The 16482-nt window shown below is 36.8% G+C and overlaps 2 protein-coding genes across 2 annotated transcripts; one reads left to right on the forward strand and one right to left on the reverse strand.

Annotated features, from left to right (window-relative positions):
- Window positions 1-740: 740 nt before the first annotated feature.
- Window positions 741-10328, reverse strand: CBG09439 (the record flags this gene model as incomplete). The annotated part of the gene is made up of 12 exons (XM_045237685.1): window positions 741-965; window positions 1010-1208; window positions 1256-1942; window positions 1992-2370; window positions 2421-2879; window positions 2925-3117; window positions 3165-3851; window positions 3902-4189; window positions 4237-4365; window positions 7456-7691; window positions 8595-8664; window positions 10227-10328. The coding sequence occupies 12 exons, from the start codon at window positions 10326-10328 to the stop codon at window positions 741-743; spliced, it is 3654 nt and encodes a 1217-aa protein (XP_045094047.1).
- Window positions 10329-10596: 268 nt separating this feature from the next.
- CBG27096 lies at window positions 10597-10788 on the forward strand (the record flags this gene model as incomplete). The annotated part of the gene is made up of 1 exon (XM_045237686.1): window positions 10597-10788. One exon carries the CDS (start codon window positions 10597-10599, stop codon window positions 10786-10788), a length of 192 nt encoding a protein of 63 aa, XP_045098915.1.
- Between the last annotated feature and the right edge of the window lie 5694 nt (window positions 10789-16482).

Below are 16482 nucleotides of genomic sequence, written 5' to 3' on the forward strand. Positions count from 1 at the left end.
AAATTAAAAAAAAAGTGATTTCAGCTAGAAGATTTAATTCAAATTGTGATTCCAATCCTAATACTCATTCTGTATATTGTGCTAGTTATACGATTGTTGAAAATGAAAAAGAGTTCAAGGAACAAAAACGAAGTGATCATTCTGAAGCAAGCGTTTTTCATTTTTGTCATGTTTCAGGTAACTGGAATTTCAATAATTTTTGTTTATTTCTTCCTTCCAGATATATAACATTGTCATCCTATATGCCAAAACTATAACAGTAAACGTGGCCACTGCCTTTTATCTCAAAAGAGCTATTCATACGGTACCTATAAATAATTTTTGATTTGGACCTAATTTTTTGTATTTCAGTCTGAAATATTTGCTGGACTCGTTACTCCCTGTTTCGTATTTTTCACATCAAGGGAAATCAGAAAGTTAATTACGACCAAAGTTGCAGCTGGTTCACAAGGAAGTTCAAATCCTACAGGTGGAAGAATAAATGTCGTGCAAATCTCATAAAGTTTTAATGACTCATTTTCGTTTTCTATGATTAGACAACATTAATGACAAATATTTTATTAAAACGAACATAATAAATTAATGAATATTTAAAATGACATAAAGCAAAATTATCTCCTTCACAAAGCTATAAGTCTAAAGAGCACTTAAAATAATAGAACCACAATTGAAATGAAATCACCGTAACAGAAAAGAGCACTCAAAAAGAAGTGAAAATGTGTATCATAATTTAATTAAATTTATTTAGAAACTTTCCAGACAAGTTTTTGACAACGAATATATTCTGCAAGATGAAGTGTTAGTTGTTCTATTTCATTCTTTTGCATTGAGAATGTCAGCCGTTCTTTCGGCGCTTCATCAGGATGAGATCCGGGTGTCAGAGGACGGATTACGGTTAACATAAAATCTTGTTGAAATTGACCAAATGTAGAAAGACTACTGTAGGAGATGGTGCGGATGACGTCCTGAAAATAAGGAGTTTTTTTGGTTAAATAGAAATTTAACTTACGAAATGTCTCCGATCAAGTAAACTGACAGAATGATCATTGAGAGCCAAATATATTTTTCTCTCATTGTCAGTTCTCATTGATGCTTCATGAAGATCACATCCGAAAAGAGGCCATTTGTTCAGAACTTGGAGAATTACACGAACGCATTCTTGTTCACTCATTCCCACTAATTCATTCCAGTTTGTATTGATTTGAAGTCTGGAAATAGATAATGATATCGGAAGTTTCTTATTTTTCAGACTTACCTTAAACTTTTGATGCATGCGACATCTAACATTTTCGATGGATAAAAACGCTGGCTAATAAAATCAAACTGCTGATCAGACAATGATTGATTCGCATCTCCAAATACCATTTGAGCATAGAGGGCTGCCAAACTCTCACACAGTTGATTGCTCAGCGGTATTCTTCCATTAACTATCTCTTCGGATGCTCTCCACACTAAGAACTGTCGTTCGATTGGTGTTTCAGTACTTTTCAAGTGACTCCAATAATGACGCATTCGAAGAGAAAGTGCAGCTGCACAATCTGATGATATTCTTCCTCGTTGAGCATCTCTTGAACGAGATTCCCACGTTGATAGGGAATCACACAGTTTCTGTTTTCCTTTGAGAAGAATAAGACTGTGAGTGAGTGGATCGTTCATGTAAAGAGCATATCCAGAGAGAAGAGCTGGACGCATTCCAAGTTTCAGACAGAGTGAGGAAAGGCATTGACCTATTTCAGTGGATCCATCAAATTCCACGATTTGATATTCAGCATTCGGAAGTTTGACAGATATCGAATGAGGGAATTTAGTTCTGGTAACATCTCTTGTGAGAATAGATGTTACTTCCAAACGACTCGGTCCTTCTTGTCTTCCTCCGACACGTAGACATCTATCCAATGCACTTTCACAAAATATTGCCATTCGAGTTTCGTCAGATTCGTTTCTGAGAGTCAGATAGTTTTAAGAAAGTAGTCCCGGATATAATGACTTACGGTAAATCGACCCATCGAGAAATATGACGTTTCAGAAGCCATAGTAAAGAATACTGTTTTGGAAGGAATAACGGGATTGTTAGAGCTAGAAGTTTCCATCCTTGTAGTCCAAATGGCATAGATCCACTAGTCATTTTGATCAGTTGAGAATATACTTCATTTCTCAAATATTCTTGTTGAACTGCAGTTGAAAGAATATTTTGTGCCAGGTCTATATGATATTGAGTCGCCTGAGGACGCATCAGAACCGATACGAACAATTGACATGCTTTTGCGATTTCCAATGTCTTTTTTCGCTCACTCGGATCGACGGAAGTCATTGTGTCTTTTGGAATTTCTTCTCCAGATGTGAATAACAAATCTTTCCAGAGTGGAGAATCTGCATATCCTTTTTTGAAAATTATCTCTGCATTTCAAAATTTCACTCACCATTTGCAACATTTTCAGCCATCATTCTTTGGACAAGAATCTCGAAAGGAGTACCACAAAGAGCAGCAGTTCCACTAGCAGCTTTTAAAAAGTACAACCATTTTTCCTTTTCTTCCGACGTTCTCAAAATCAAATAAACAGGATCCTCTTGAGCGATTTGTACACATAAACTGTCGTTGTTTTTTCTCTGATTTGGATGCTCTTTGGTTGTCTCCAATTGCTCATCACTACTTCCAGAATACTCTTCCGTTCCGTTCTGTTTCTCACTGATTTGTGATCCTTGTAAGCATAGAAATCCATTGGGGACCAAATCGTTCGAATTTTTGAAGAACATCAGCTTCTGGTTCACCAATGCAGCAAACACTTTCTTCGAGAGACCGCATTTGACACGTGTCATCCATCCACTGATAGAAGCATCGATCGGAGTTACACGACTAGCCATTTCTCGTAGTGTCGTTGCTGAAAATATATAATTCTCGGATTTCTGTAAAATTTAAAAATAACCTTTTATAGCAGCAGATAAAATTGTGACCCAGTCGTGTGTTGTCTTCTCACTTTCAGTCATGAAGTTCATTTTATCAGATGCTGTAATCAGTTGAAATGCATAAGCGGCTCCTTGTTGTTCAATTTTTGAAACTGATCGAATATCCGAGATGTTTATTTTATTAACTGGTTCTTCATCTCTGTTACCATGCTTCTGAAATTACAAAAATTAACTTTCTCGTCTCAAATTCTTAAAATTACCCGATAGAAACAGATATACCCATTCCGCAACACTACATATCTTCTTTTCAATGATTTTATTCTGCTATCCGTAAGATGTGTCCAATATCCAGCCTTCTCCATTGTCTCTCGAGATGGTATAAGAGAAGTTCTAGAATTCGGAGTTCCAGAAGAATATCTCGAAGAGGCATCTGGTGGTGTATAGTAGTCACTTCCCAAACACAAATCCCTGATTGCATAGGCAGCCCCATCTTCATAAGAATGATGTGATGGCACTCTGGGTGAGGAGTTTCTTGATAGTTTCGATGATTTTCTGGATCCAGGAGATTCCGTTCTGTTGTTTGATGAGATTCTGGATACATCAGAAATATGATATGGTGACACAGATGGGCCAGTAGAAGTTCCTTCGGAATCTGCTCCGTCTATCACGGACAAACATTTTTCAGCTGCTTGGATTAGTCGTGTTTCCCAATGTCTTGGTTGATGAGATGGAAGAGTTGGCAGGACTTCTTTCTCCACAGATCGATGCTTCACGATTTCCGAGTAGACAACTTTATCGTCTTTTATGGCCACGAATTCATGAAGATTCACATAATCAGCATATTTCTCGTTTTCATTCTTCACTCGTTCTTCGATTCTTTCAAATGAAGACTCTTCGATATCGTACTCGTAATCTTCTGCATACGAGTTCAAACTATCTCTTTCGGTCTGAAAATGTTGATATTTTAAGATCTGCAATCGAAATTTAAAAAAAATACCATTGACTGGTGAATCCTTCTCGGCAGTGGCATCGGTTTTGCCTCGTCTTCACAAGGCGAAGATTCTGATGTAGAAGACCCTTGAGACGTGTTTTTCAACATTGTTCGAGCTGAAAAAAAAACGAAGTGTGAAAAGTATATTCTGAATGAAAACTTACTAGCTTTTCTCTGAACTCTCGGAGTACATTCTGATATGCTGACGCTCATCTGTTTTCGATCCGTGTCGTCAGAAGTCAGTCCGCTGTCATCAGATGTTCTGTTCTCATCTCGTAACACTGGCAGTGTGCCCTGAACATATGAAAGTGAAGAAAATGTTAACTTTTTGAAGAACTTACAGTAATGCTTCTGCTCATCTCCATTTCTGCTTTGATCTTTCTTGATTTTTCCGTAAAACTTCGGAGCATTTGTAGTTGTGTAGTACACCGCAAGTTTTGAGCTCGAAGTCGTTCGTTTTGATCCTCGAGCTGTAAAAAAGAAGTATAAAGAAAAGAGAAATTGAAGTCAGAAAGTGAGCGAACGACCAATTAATTATCAAGCAGGTGTGTATCTTGATATTTTCAACACTTGCTCCTCAGTTTCAAAAGAAAAAATCCGGGTCAGTCGAATGCGCCACACAGAAAAACGGGGAGATGATTGACGAAAAATGTGGTAGTGTTGGTGGCGGCACAAGGGAGTCGAGGTCTCTGGGAGCAAAGGGAAACGAAGACGGAAAACCATTTGTCAAGATGCCCAAAGTTTAGAAAGAGAGAGAGAGAGAAAGGATCGTGGAGCTAACATTCCTTTGGTTTCTTCTTGGGTTTTTGCATTTTTTGTTTGACATGGAAGGGATTCTGATACATGGATTAGATGGAGGAGAGAAAAAGAATTAGAAGCTAGGAGACAATGAGAAAAGGAACGAATTTTCTATTTAAGAATATTTTGACGAATGAGTTTCTGTCATGGAATGGGGGTTGAGAAATACTGTGGACTCCGATTTTGAATCACTCAAAGCTATGAAGTTCTAATTCATCTGACTCACTATCAGATGGTTACTGTCCTTAATTGAGACGCCTAACGTAAAACCTGTAATAGAAAGGCTCCCATACTGTCATGTTTGAACTGATTTTTCTTGCCTCCTATCCAAGATATCAAAAATGTGTCAACTGACAAAACATTTCTAACATTATGAAATAGTTTATCAGTTGACACCTTTTTTGTATCTTTGACAGGGACGGGGAAAAATTGGCTCTAAAAGTTGGAGGCTCTTCTATTACAGGTTTTACGGTATGTTGTACCACGCGTTTATTCAATTATCTAAAGTTCCAGAATTAAATTAAACATCAGAAATTTGAAAAAAAATAACCAAAAGATCAACCAGCGAATCCTTCAAAATCAGGCTGAGATGGTGACAGGAAATGGCGAAAAAATACATAAACACATTCAGAATGGCTGCTGGACACACCATGAAATTTTTATCGGTTTCCTTCTTCTTTTTTTCTCGTAATTTCCTTACAAACATTTTGAAAAAAAAGGAGGATGAAAAGAAGATGAAAATGAAGAAGACGCAACACCACCGAATTTTATAAACCCCTTCTGCGTTTCGTTTACATCCATATCCACATACATTTGCATATACTCTTCCATCTCCTCCTCCCAATTTCTAAAATGTTGTTTAGCGTGTTTTATCGTAATTAGTGGGGAAAATTAGTGGGCGGGGCTAGTAGTAGTCAGTTTCGCATTGCGTACGGATGTGATCCACCAAAAAGACGGAAAAAAAAGGAAAGGGGAGGTCGATTCCGAAGAAGAAGAAGCCGCGGCATGAAAAATGAAGAGAGTGGGTTCCGAAATTAGAAGAAGAGAGTAGGTTGAGTTAAATAGAAAGACAAAAAAGACGCAGAGAACATACAATTGACAAATTGAATTGATGTGCCTGGATATATTGCCTTGAAATGGAAAATTGGAAGAAAAAAAAAGAGAAAAAAGAAGAGGAAGAAGCGGACCACCAACATGAAAAAAAGTATGTAATTAATAAAGTTGGAGGAAAAAGAGAGTTGATGGATGACGATGAAAAGGGCGGTGACTTCTAGGTGGACCTTGAAGTTAGCTTTGAAATTGGGCAATTTAGGAATCGATAGATTTTCAAGAAATTCGATTCTTCGAATTTTCAGAAGAGATTTCAACTTTTCTAGATTTCAAAATTAAACAGACATAATACAAACATAATACCGCAAACGTTTTATCAGTTAAAATTTTTGGCCTTTTTGAAAGGAGCCAAAGTGATTTTTTTAAAATTACGGTACCGCGAAGCCGCCCAACTCTTCGGAGCCCACCCCAACCGTCAACTCTAGAAGCCCAAATGAGAAACATTTTATCCGTTGACAAATATTTGATATCTTTCCTAGGAATCGAGATTGCGCTCAAAGTTTACTTCTTGGGTGGGCTTCTATTAGAGGAAATATGGTACGTTAATTTTTAGTCAAACCAGGAAAGTTCCCAAAAAATGAACGCATGAACATGAATGCACAACAAAACTCTCAATTTATTGAGGTCACAAGGTCATGAGCACTTCTTAAAAGTACAACTCAGACCATTTGGGAGAGACATAAGTAGCCGTTTCGATTCTTGATACTCGTCGAACTCTCTTTTGACCTCTTCCGATTTGTTTAGTTTTTGCAAAACTAGTTGACCAAAAAGAAAAGAAAAAAGCTGTGCTAGCCGTTTTCGGAACCAATAAAATCTTGTATTTCATCCCTCTAGAGATGTTTTGAGACGACTCGATTTGAAATGCATAAGAAAACGAAAAACGGATAGCAAAATGACCGAAAGTGTCATAGTGGAATGGGGAAGGAAGAATAAGAAGAGCTTGAAGCTTATATTCACAACTGCATAGTAATTGCAAAATTAATGAGAATAAGAGTATATAGAATATGATGGATGAGGAAGGGAAGGATGAAGAGAACACTTGAAAGTGCGCGAAAAAGAGATTTAGATGAAAAAGTAATTGGATTCAAAATATGAGAGGAAGAGAATAAGACACTCACGTCACACCGGAAACAGATGTTATCTCACTTTCAATTTATTGAACGTTTAACGTCACTGATAAGCTGTTAACTGAAGACAAGAAATGGGAAAAAATAGTTCTGGAGGAAATGTTCATAGTTGCCATCATTATGCCTTTTTCTAGAGCTACAGAGAATTATCTGAATTATTTTCAGTAGAAGATGAAACTGAAAGTCAATTAACTAAATGTTAGTCTGGAAAAAAGTACATTCTCTGCTATATTATGCTTCTCCCAAAGAAACTAACTGCAAATGGAACACGTTTCGGAAGCAAAAAACATCGTTCTCAAGATGAAGTGTTTCTGTGTTCGTCGTGACAAATGAAACGGCAACAAAAATTTGATTAATGAGGCGAACGGATTCTCTGAATTTTCTTCCAAATTCATCCTCTCAAAAGTGTACAGTTAAGGAAGAAGGGGAAATACGAAAGAATGGAATCTGAGCACCTGGCTGTTATTGCGCACTCCTAAACCTTCACTTTAGTTTCTCATTGGGCAAAGAAGTGTCCAGATGTGCCAGCCTTTTCACTGTTTTATGGCCAAGTTGGTTGGGGTGAGTAGTAGTGGTTGGGTGGTGGTGCCTGCGCAAGACTGGGATTCCACTTTTATATTGGGTAGTGGGAAGAGTGGAAGATTGATGGAAATTCGAAAGAAATCTGAGATGATTTTGAACGGAACACACTTCTGATTGAAGTGGTTGAATTTGAGAGTGAGCGAGAAATGAAGAAGAAGTAAGAAAATATATACGACAATCTTCTAGAGTTTCCTAGGTTCGCTGACATGCCATAGGCCACATTGGGTGTAAAAGGCAAAAACGACTCAACAACAAAAAAAAGTAGAGATTTGTGGCGGCGATATACTCGGGCGTACACTCTACTGACTACATGCATTTCGAATAGTAGTTCCAAAATTTTTTGCCGCTTTTCGGTTGGGATTGAGGAATATTTTTCAAGAGGAATGATAAATCAAAGGGTTTCAATCTAAAGGCCTTTTCTAAACTCAAGGGCAGTTTTTAGTTGCCAAGCACTTTTGATGGGTGAGTACACCCACTCAACATTTCATTTCTGAAAGATACTAACAATGAGAAGTTCAGAATTTTGATGAAGACTTTAAATACAAGAAACCAGGTTTTTTAACTCTTCTTACATCCGGCTACAATTTCTACCTCAATTCTCCAGATGAGTAGGAAATGTATTATAGTTTCAAAATTAAAAATTTCAGCTAGAAAATAACTATACCAAACTGAAAATAGAAAAAATACAAATGTCCAGAATATCTTTTCCAAATTATTTTAGAAAAGAGCGAGAGCCGTTTAGAAAGTAAATAAACAAGGGAAAATAAAAACGAACTGCTCACCAATTCACCGCAAAAACCCACCCTCCAAAGGGGAGATAAATTGAAAATTCTGAATTCTGAATTACAAATGAATGGGTGGAGAATATTAGAATTGGAAAGAAACAACTATACAAGTGTAGATAATCGGTACTACTACTTGCTAATATACATTAATGACCTGTTCTTTTTTTCTTATTTTCTCCTAATAACCGTAATATTCGTAATACTTTTGATAACGGATGTAGAAAGAGCGAAAAGCGAAATGGTCATGTTAGAAAATGAGAAGGCAAACTGGTGTTGTCTTTTGTGATCGAGAAGAACAAAAAACAGAAAAATCAGAAGGTGTCAATGAAGATAAATGTGGACAAGAAATGTAGGTTTTTGGAGGACACTCCACAATCGAACAATGATACTTTGCGGGTGGTACGGAGGCGCCAAAATTTTAAAATTTGAATTCAAAAATACTTTTAAAACGTAACCAAAGCAAAAAGTTAACAAATGTAGTGGTTCAACAAAATGACGTTCGTAAACTCAAGTCAAGGCATGAAGTCTCCTATGGGATTTGAGTTCAGAATACGTCTTCGTCTTTTCATTCTCTTGAGGAAAAATCAACCATCCGTCACTCATTCATTATGCAAATTTCTATTATTTAGTGGGGTACCAATTTCTTACTTCCAATACTTTCAAGACAACACAAATAACTAAAAATTGTATTCATTTGAATACCTGAACCTTTTTTTTGGAACAAGACATTCTGAAAGAAAGAAAACGAGGGCCATGTCGGAAGGGAGACGTCAAGAAATGTTGTCAGGAAGGAAGGTAACCTGATATTTGGGACAACTACCAACATGTGTCTACATTGTTTGAGCTATTTGCCCTTGCTCATAATTTCTGGCCTCAAAAACTTGTTTTATATCTCGTTGTTGCAGATTTTCTGAATATCATGTTTTCTAACTTTCTAGGTGCACCGTAAAACTTGAAATTTAAAGACCCCCATACTGTCAAGTTTGAGCTGATCCTTCTTGACTTCTATGCAAGATATCAGGACTGTATCTACTGATAAAATGTTTGTGATATTATGATATACATTTTATCAGTTGACAGCTTTTTTATATCTTTGACAGAAAAACGAGATAAATTGGCTCAGAGCTGAAAGTTATGGGACCCTATGCCTACAGGTTTTATGGTAAGCTTATAATGCAATTTCCGGAGAAAAAACTAGAAATAACTTATTGGAGAAGTGCAGAATAAAGATTCGCATTAACATCTTCTTCTGATTAAACGCTTCTTGTGGTTTTTAGTACGGAAATCGGATTGAAGCCGTGAAAATGATCCAAACGATCTGATAAACAAAAATGGGGATTTTAAAATCTCCAGCTTGAAAAACGAATGTCGGTGGCCTCTGATTATTTCTAACCACTGAAAACCAAAAGACCTACCAATTACCATTCTGATAGGAACAGTGAATCAAAAGAGAACATAGGGAAATGAGTTGGCATTATAAATAGGCCACGAGATGCAAGAATAGCTAATACGGACTAATATTGTCCCATTTATTATGACTTGTTGACAACCGCTCTTTGGGATGTTCGAAAAAACAAATGAAAAAGTTAGTAAGTAGTGAAAATGGGTATAAAAAAGTGGTGAGATGCAAAACACTAATAGTAAGAATGAATCAACTCTGGCACCGCCGGCAACTTCTGGTCGGAGGATGGTCAGATTTTGGATAAGACAACCGTTTTTGGGCAAGTTCTGACTAGGACCTGGCCAATATCCGTCCAAAAACTGAACACCCTACATTTGTGACAAGAAGTTGCAAGATGACAGTCGAGAATTCAGAATTGAGGTAGAACAACATATATTTTTTGCGAAAAAGACACACAATGTTTAGTGTGGAACTATGTCAAGTTCCATTTCCCGATAAGAAGATCAACATAAATTACAACAACTCACCTCTTTCATTCGTTTTGTGACCCATAATCGTATTCTGGATGATTTGGCTAATAACTCCTCGTCTTCTGGTGATCGTAATGGCGACGGACTGGAGTCGCTCATTCCTCTGAAAAAGAGATTTTAGTTAGTACAACAATCAAAAAAGGAGTCGATGAAAAAAAAAAGAAATAGAGGGCAGAAAATAATTGTGCGGGAGCAGAAAAGCCGATTTAGAAAAAAACGGAAATGGGAGAAAAATGGGGGAAAAATGGGAGATAAGTGGCGGTTTTTATGTCAGTTCAGTTTTTTTTTCTCATTTCTGAAAAAATTTCAAACCAGAAACATAATAAAAAAGAGGAAGTTGTAGTAGTAGTAGTAGAAAAGAATGGTAATGAAATACGATGAGTCCATCTTGTGTCCACCCCCATTTCGAATCGAAAAGCTATGTATTAGCATCAAATTGCGCGATTTTGGAGCTGGTGCAACCCCTCCCTTCGCTTTTCTCTTGTATTCTTCAGTTCTTCTTCTATTCTCAGTCGTCCAGCTTTCTTCGTGCCTTCTTCCACTCAAACCACTTGCATAATTTGTGTCTTTTTGTGTATCTCTTCAACAAATCTATTGCACAATGTTCCTTCCAGAAAAGGAGCAAGACGACGAGATCGGAGATGAGAGATAAGGAAGTTTTAAATAATTGGTTGTGGAAGAGTTTCCGAGAGATTCGGGATGTAAAGTTTTGAAACGAGCAGATATGGAAAAATGTGGTAAAGTAAAAAAATCAAGAGGATTATCGAGAGGTAGGCCAAAGCTAATAGTTCTTAAAGAACCTGCCAAATGAAAATTATAAGTGTAATGTTTTTTTTCAAAATCAAAACTTAAACGATGGAATTGATTATTTTTTAGAGCATGGCAGTTTGGTTCAACCAAATTACCGCAATAACTCTAATAGAGCGCCAGCCTTAACATTAAACTTTAGGCCAATTTATCTCGGTTTCTGTGAAAGATACCAAAAAGTAGTCAACTGACAAAATATTGGTGGTATTATGATGAACAATTTGTCAGTTGACTACCTTTTGATATCTTTTATGGAAAATGAGATATGTGAGCTCAACGTTAACAGTCTGCAGGAGGGGACTTCTATTAGAGTGGTTATGGTATCAAAAAGAAGTTTTAGTATAAAAGTGGAGGTGAGTTTACAGGAAAGGATATGATTGAATAAAAAATTTTAACAGTAGGAACCTTTAAAAATTAACTCTCTGAAAATAGAAAAATTGGAATCCAGTTCAACAGGGAATATGTTACCTGTTTGATTTTCGCAAACACTTTTTTCTGATTTCAAACTTTACATAATTTCAAGTATCACCTATTGGTTCTGAAAATACTACAACAACTCCTAAATCATAGTTCTAAAATCCTAAAATGAAACAAGAGGTACCTAAAATGGGGAAAACCAAAAAGAAAGTAATAGCTCTGCAAAAACAAGAAGGCTCTCGCCGTGTTTTCCGCCCATCCTATAATCAGATAACGGACAAATTTCGCAACACATCCAAAATAGGAGTCATCTTCTTTCTTTTTTTGGCCTACACACCCTATCACAAAGTGAAATGAGAAGCGGATGGGCTTGTTTCTTTTTTTCGACTTATGAGCTTCTCCTGCCACCATTTTGACGAGTCTACCAACGGAAGACGTCAGATGGGGACGATGAAGATGGGCGGTGGGGAAGAGGACGATGAGCGCAAGAAATTAATTTTGAGAAGCGGAGGAGAAGCAATGGAAGAAGAAGGCAAAGAAGTAAAGGAAAAGATGGCAGAAAGAAGAAGAAGGGCTAGTGTCGGGGGGCTTCGAACCAACGGAAACGAGAAAGAGATCATTAACGGAGAAGAAGACGATGGAGGTTGAGAAGAGACCACCGGAAGGTTTCAGGAACACAAAGAAAAATGACCGATACGGATAAGCAGGCTTTGATGGGAGCAAAATGAGTTGTTTGCACAGGAAGTGGGTGGATTCCATTCAAGTGATTTCAGTGACAGTTGGAGATGGAATCATCATTATAGCCACTCAAGACCACCAAACTTGTAAAATTTGACTTAAACTTTCTTTTAAGTTAATTTAACTTTTGCTGGTCTAGTTTCTGCTCACATAAAAGTCTCTTTCAATTCGGGCTTCAAAGAACCGGTCCAGATTCTAATTCTGTGGAAAAAAAGTTTCTGTATCGTTTTGCAGAAAAAGACCACAACAGCAGGCATCGGGAAACAATTCATTTGCATATGGTATGTACTTGAAAACACTGAAGAATTGATACACAGTACCGGTCAATAAATTATACAAAAACTTGTTTTCAGTTGATTTTGACCATTTTCAGGGGTCTGAAGCTCGGCTGCGAGTGTCCGATAAATTTGAAAATTTCGGAGTTTTTAAAACAGACCTAGAACTTTGCACTAACAAATTTTTGTTGAAAATTCCTAGTTTTTCAGCTATTTGATATTTGAAAGACACCTCTTTTTTCCTGTTGTTGTACTGAAAAAAGTTGTTCTTTAGAAATCGGCAAATAGCCTAAAAACTAGGGATTTTCAAAAAATTCTGTGAGTGCAAAGTTTTCAACCTACGTATGTTTTGTAACATCCAAAATTTTTAAAGTGATTTGGCACTAGACAGCCGAGCTCCAGATCCCTGAAAATAGTAAAAATCCAACTGAAAAACAGGTTTTTGTATATCTAACAGACCGGTACTGTACTTTTGAGCATGGAATAAATCCGCTCCCCTAATAGACTTTTCAATCATAAAAAAAAACGATTCTATAGGTTTTCTGAGACTTCCAGAAAGCAAAGAAAAAAAAACAAATTTACGACCTCCCATGCCCAGAAGGAAAGTTTTTGAGTTTCCTTCCGGAGCGGACTACTTCACAGAATATGAAACAACACAAAAAAAACAATAAAAAGTCAAGAAAATGACAATTTTTCCATTTTTGAAGAAAAAAAATATTGTGTTTATGAAAAGAGGTCTAAGTTTCGTGTCGGAATGCAATAAAAAAGATGAAGTTCGTGTGCAAAATAGAAGAAGAAGAAGGCACAGAATACGTTTTCAAAAATGTAGAAGTCGAGTGTCAAAAGACAAGAAAAAAACACAGATGACAAGAAGTATTTTTCGTGGCACGCAAAATCAGAAGGGAGTCCCTTGACTCCAAGAAGAAGACACTCTCATCGAAAGATCAAAATGTCATGATTTCTCGAGGATTAGAAGAATGTGCCTTGAAAGTTGCCATAGTACAGTAATCCCTTTATGAGAGTTTGGAACTGGAGAATAAATGAAAAAGGCAAAGTAGAAAATAGAAAGACGAAGAAGACCACACAGAAAAGTATTCGAAAGGCTTCGTCGTCCGCTAAACGGATTTTCATCTGTGGTTGGATGATTGTGTGTGTGTGTGTGTGTGTGGTCCACAATTGGAATAGATAGAAGGATGAATCGGAAAATTTTAGAAAATATTTAAGCATTTTCAGTTTTAAAAAAAATTAAGTTTGTTCAATTTTACTGGAGAACCTCTACAATTTACAACTCCTTAACTAGCTATTGCACGGTGAATTTTCCGGAACGCATTTTAAAATAAATTTTTTCGCGCCGTTTTTTTTTGGTCGCATGCCACAAAACCGTAAGAATCGGCTATTCGTTTTAAAGTTTTCGCGTCGAGACCAAAGCCTGTGTGTTAGAGCGCATTAACAAGCATTTTACAAGACGTTCCGAAAAAAACACCGTGCTACTGTAAAACCTGTAATACAAGGGCCCCCAATCTTTCAACTTTGAGCCAATTTTTCTCATTTCCTGTCAAAGATATAAAAAAAGTTGTCAAATGATAAACTGTTTATCATAACATCATAAATGTTTTGTCAGTTGACCTCTTTTGTATAACTTGCATAGGAATTGAGGTAATTGAGCTCAAACTTGGCGGGGCTCTTCTATAACAGGCTTTACGGTAACTCACATGCCAGCAAGAACATCATATCATGTCAAAACTAGTTTTTTTTTCAGTTTTCAGCAAAATGCTTGCTTTATTCTGAACTTTGAAAAGATTTATCTGGAATCGAAGTTTCAGAATTAGCTTTTAAAAATTGCTGAGGGCTCCAAAATCGGCTCCAAAAATACCTTCGAGCTTCAACAGCATTTAAAAATTCTGGGTCTCTCAAATTTAGCTATACATAAATAGTTATTTGCAATTTCAATTCATAATGTTTGACTTCAACCAGATTCCTAGTTAGTTATTTTTCCAGAATTTTATCAGAAATGAGAATTATCCTGTGAATGCTTTTCACTATTAGAGCATCCAAATTCAAAACAATAAAATAAAAGTAGGATGCGGAAGGGAAAATCCTTGAAAATGCCATCGAACTGTTTTCCGGAAACTCGATATGCATATTGTTGGTAAGTGTCTCTCTCTCATAAATCTCGAAGAAAACAATAGAACGGAAGAATGACAGGGGGAGAATCTGCGAAACATAAATAAATAATCGTGTTAATGTGTTAGGGATGACCAAACGGCTGGACGGAAGGACCCTAGGGTGGAGAAGAGTCAGTCAGTGTTATTGCAAGATGGGCAATTAGTGCACAAAAGGGAAAAAAGAATGAGAGGGCAAAAGAGGTGATGGAAAAGAGAACACATGGCGTAAAAAGCAATGGGAGCATGTGGGATTAGGTGGGAAGAATGCGCGGAAATGAAATGAAACGAACACGGTAAACAACGGCGAAACGGCAAGAAATGAAGGATAATAAGGGTTAGGGTTGTCGGGTTGTCTGAACAATGTCTTCTGGAATAACATTAGAAGGAGATGCCATCTTACCGTGTATTTAACTTTTAGAAATATTTAAATATACCAAGAATTGTTTCAAGACTTTCATTGTTGAAATGGTGCGGGTTGGTCTATTTTGTAGATGCAGGATTAACCAGATTGGGTTAATTCATTTTTCGGAAACCTTCACACGGGCTCCTAATTAAATTTGAAGGAAAAGGAATTGTAGTCCAACATGAAGCACAATGTAAGGCTAGAATATAAAACCGAAACGGTTGAATGTGTTGACTCTCATTCCAGATGCATAGTTGAATAAGTGAAGAAGTAGGAATCTTAAGTGGTTTGACTTCTTTAATAGAAGGCGTTCAAACCAAGAAAAGAGTTTAGAACACACTCGCTTCGCTCCTCTCAAATTACAAGACTTCTCTACTTATTCGTCATCTTTAGGGGACCACCCCGTATGCACATATAGAAATAAATACGTTTGCTCAAGGGCATGCAAAACAGGAAACTTATTCGATGGATAGAGTATGTAAAGCTTTCGGAAGAGCACCCAAATGACGACGATTACGCAACTATGAAATGTTTTTGGGGGGATTAGTGGATTAGTAAACAAAAAAGTTAGAAACTGAAGAAGTGTTGTTATTCTGTGACTTTTGGGAAAATTTTTATTGGGAACAAAAAGAGAGGGAATGATGAAATGAAATATGTCAGCAGATTCAAAAGCCAAGATCTAACGTTCCCAGTCGGTGCATCACCAGAGTGGACAGTTGTCTCAAGGATTTAACTTTAAAGATGATTTTGGCTGAAAAGTGTGCACAACAATATGTATAGCCCTTATATAAATAGAATCCGATTCTATCTCGGATTGGTTTTTTCAGCATTTCACCTTTTCGTTTTTTTCAACATTCTGATGTTCGGACAGTTTCTGAAATTCCTACTATTTTCGAAAAAAAATTCCGAATAATTTTTCGGAACGAAATTTCAAAAAAAAGTATTCGGAATACGTTCAAAGTTTTTTTTTCAGAATCAATTTCGATTTTTTTTTCCGAAGTCGTGCTTTAACTACAGTACGTTGAAGGCGCACGCGAAAAATTTTCTTGCGAGTTTCGAGCGGAATGATTTTCGTAATATTTTTTGTTCTCGAAATTTGTCACTTTTTCAGCGAATTTTGGCGCTTTTGTAATGGATAAATGAAATTTCTACTTTAAAATTTGAATCTTTAAAAATTCTGAAAAATCCATTCCAGGCATCCCTGTAAATAACATTTCTGTACTTGTTCGAAAAAAAAGATTTCAAAAAATTTTTTTCCGCCAAAAATGTTTTTCGACTACAGTAACCCGTATACCTGCAGATCAAACAATTTCTTGTGGGGTTCTTGGGGGTACGACGAATTCGAACGTTTTCAAAATCGAACAGATTCAATTCAGAACAGTCCTTTTTTGCACACGTACCAGAACAGAACGCGGACAGAATCGAAGTAAGGAGTCGAACTGTCCCAA

This window comes from Caenorhabditis briggsae (assembly GCF_000004555.2).
Source record: "Caenorhabditis briggsae complete genome, chrV, whole genome shotgun sequence".
In the NCBI taxonomy this organism is placed as follows: domain Eukaryota; kingdom Metazoa; phylum Nematoda; class Chromadorea; order Rhabditida; family Rhabditidae; genus Caenorhabditis; species Caenorhabditis briggsae.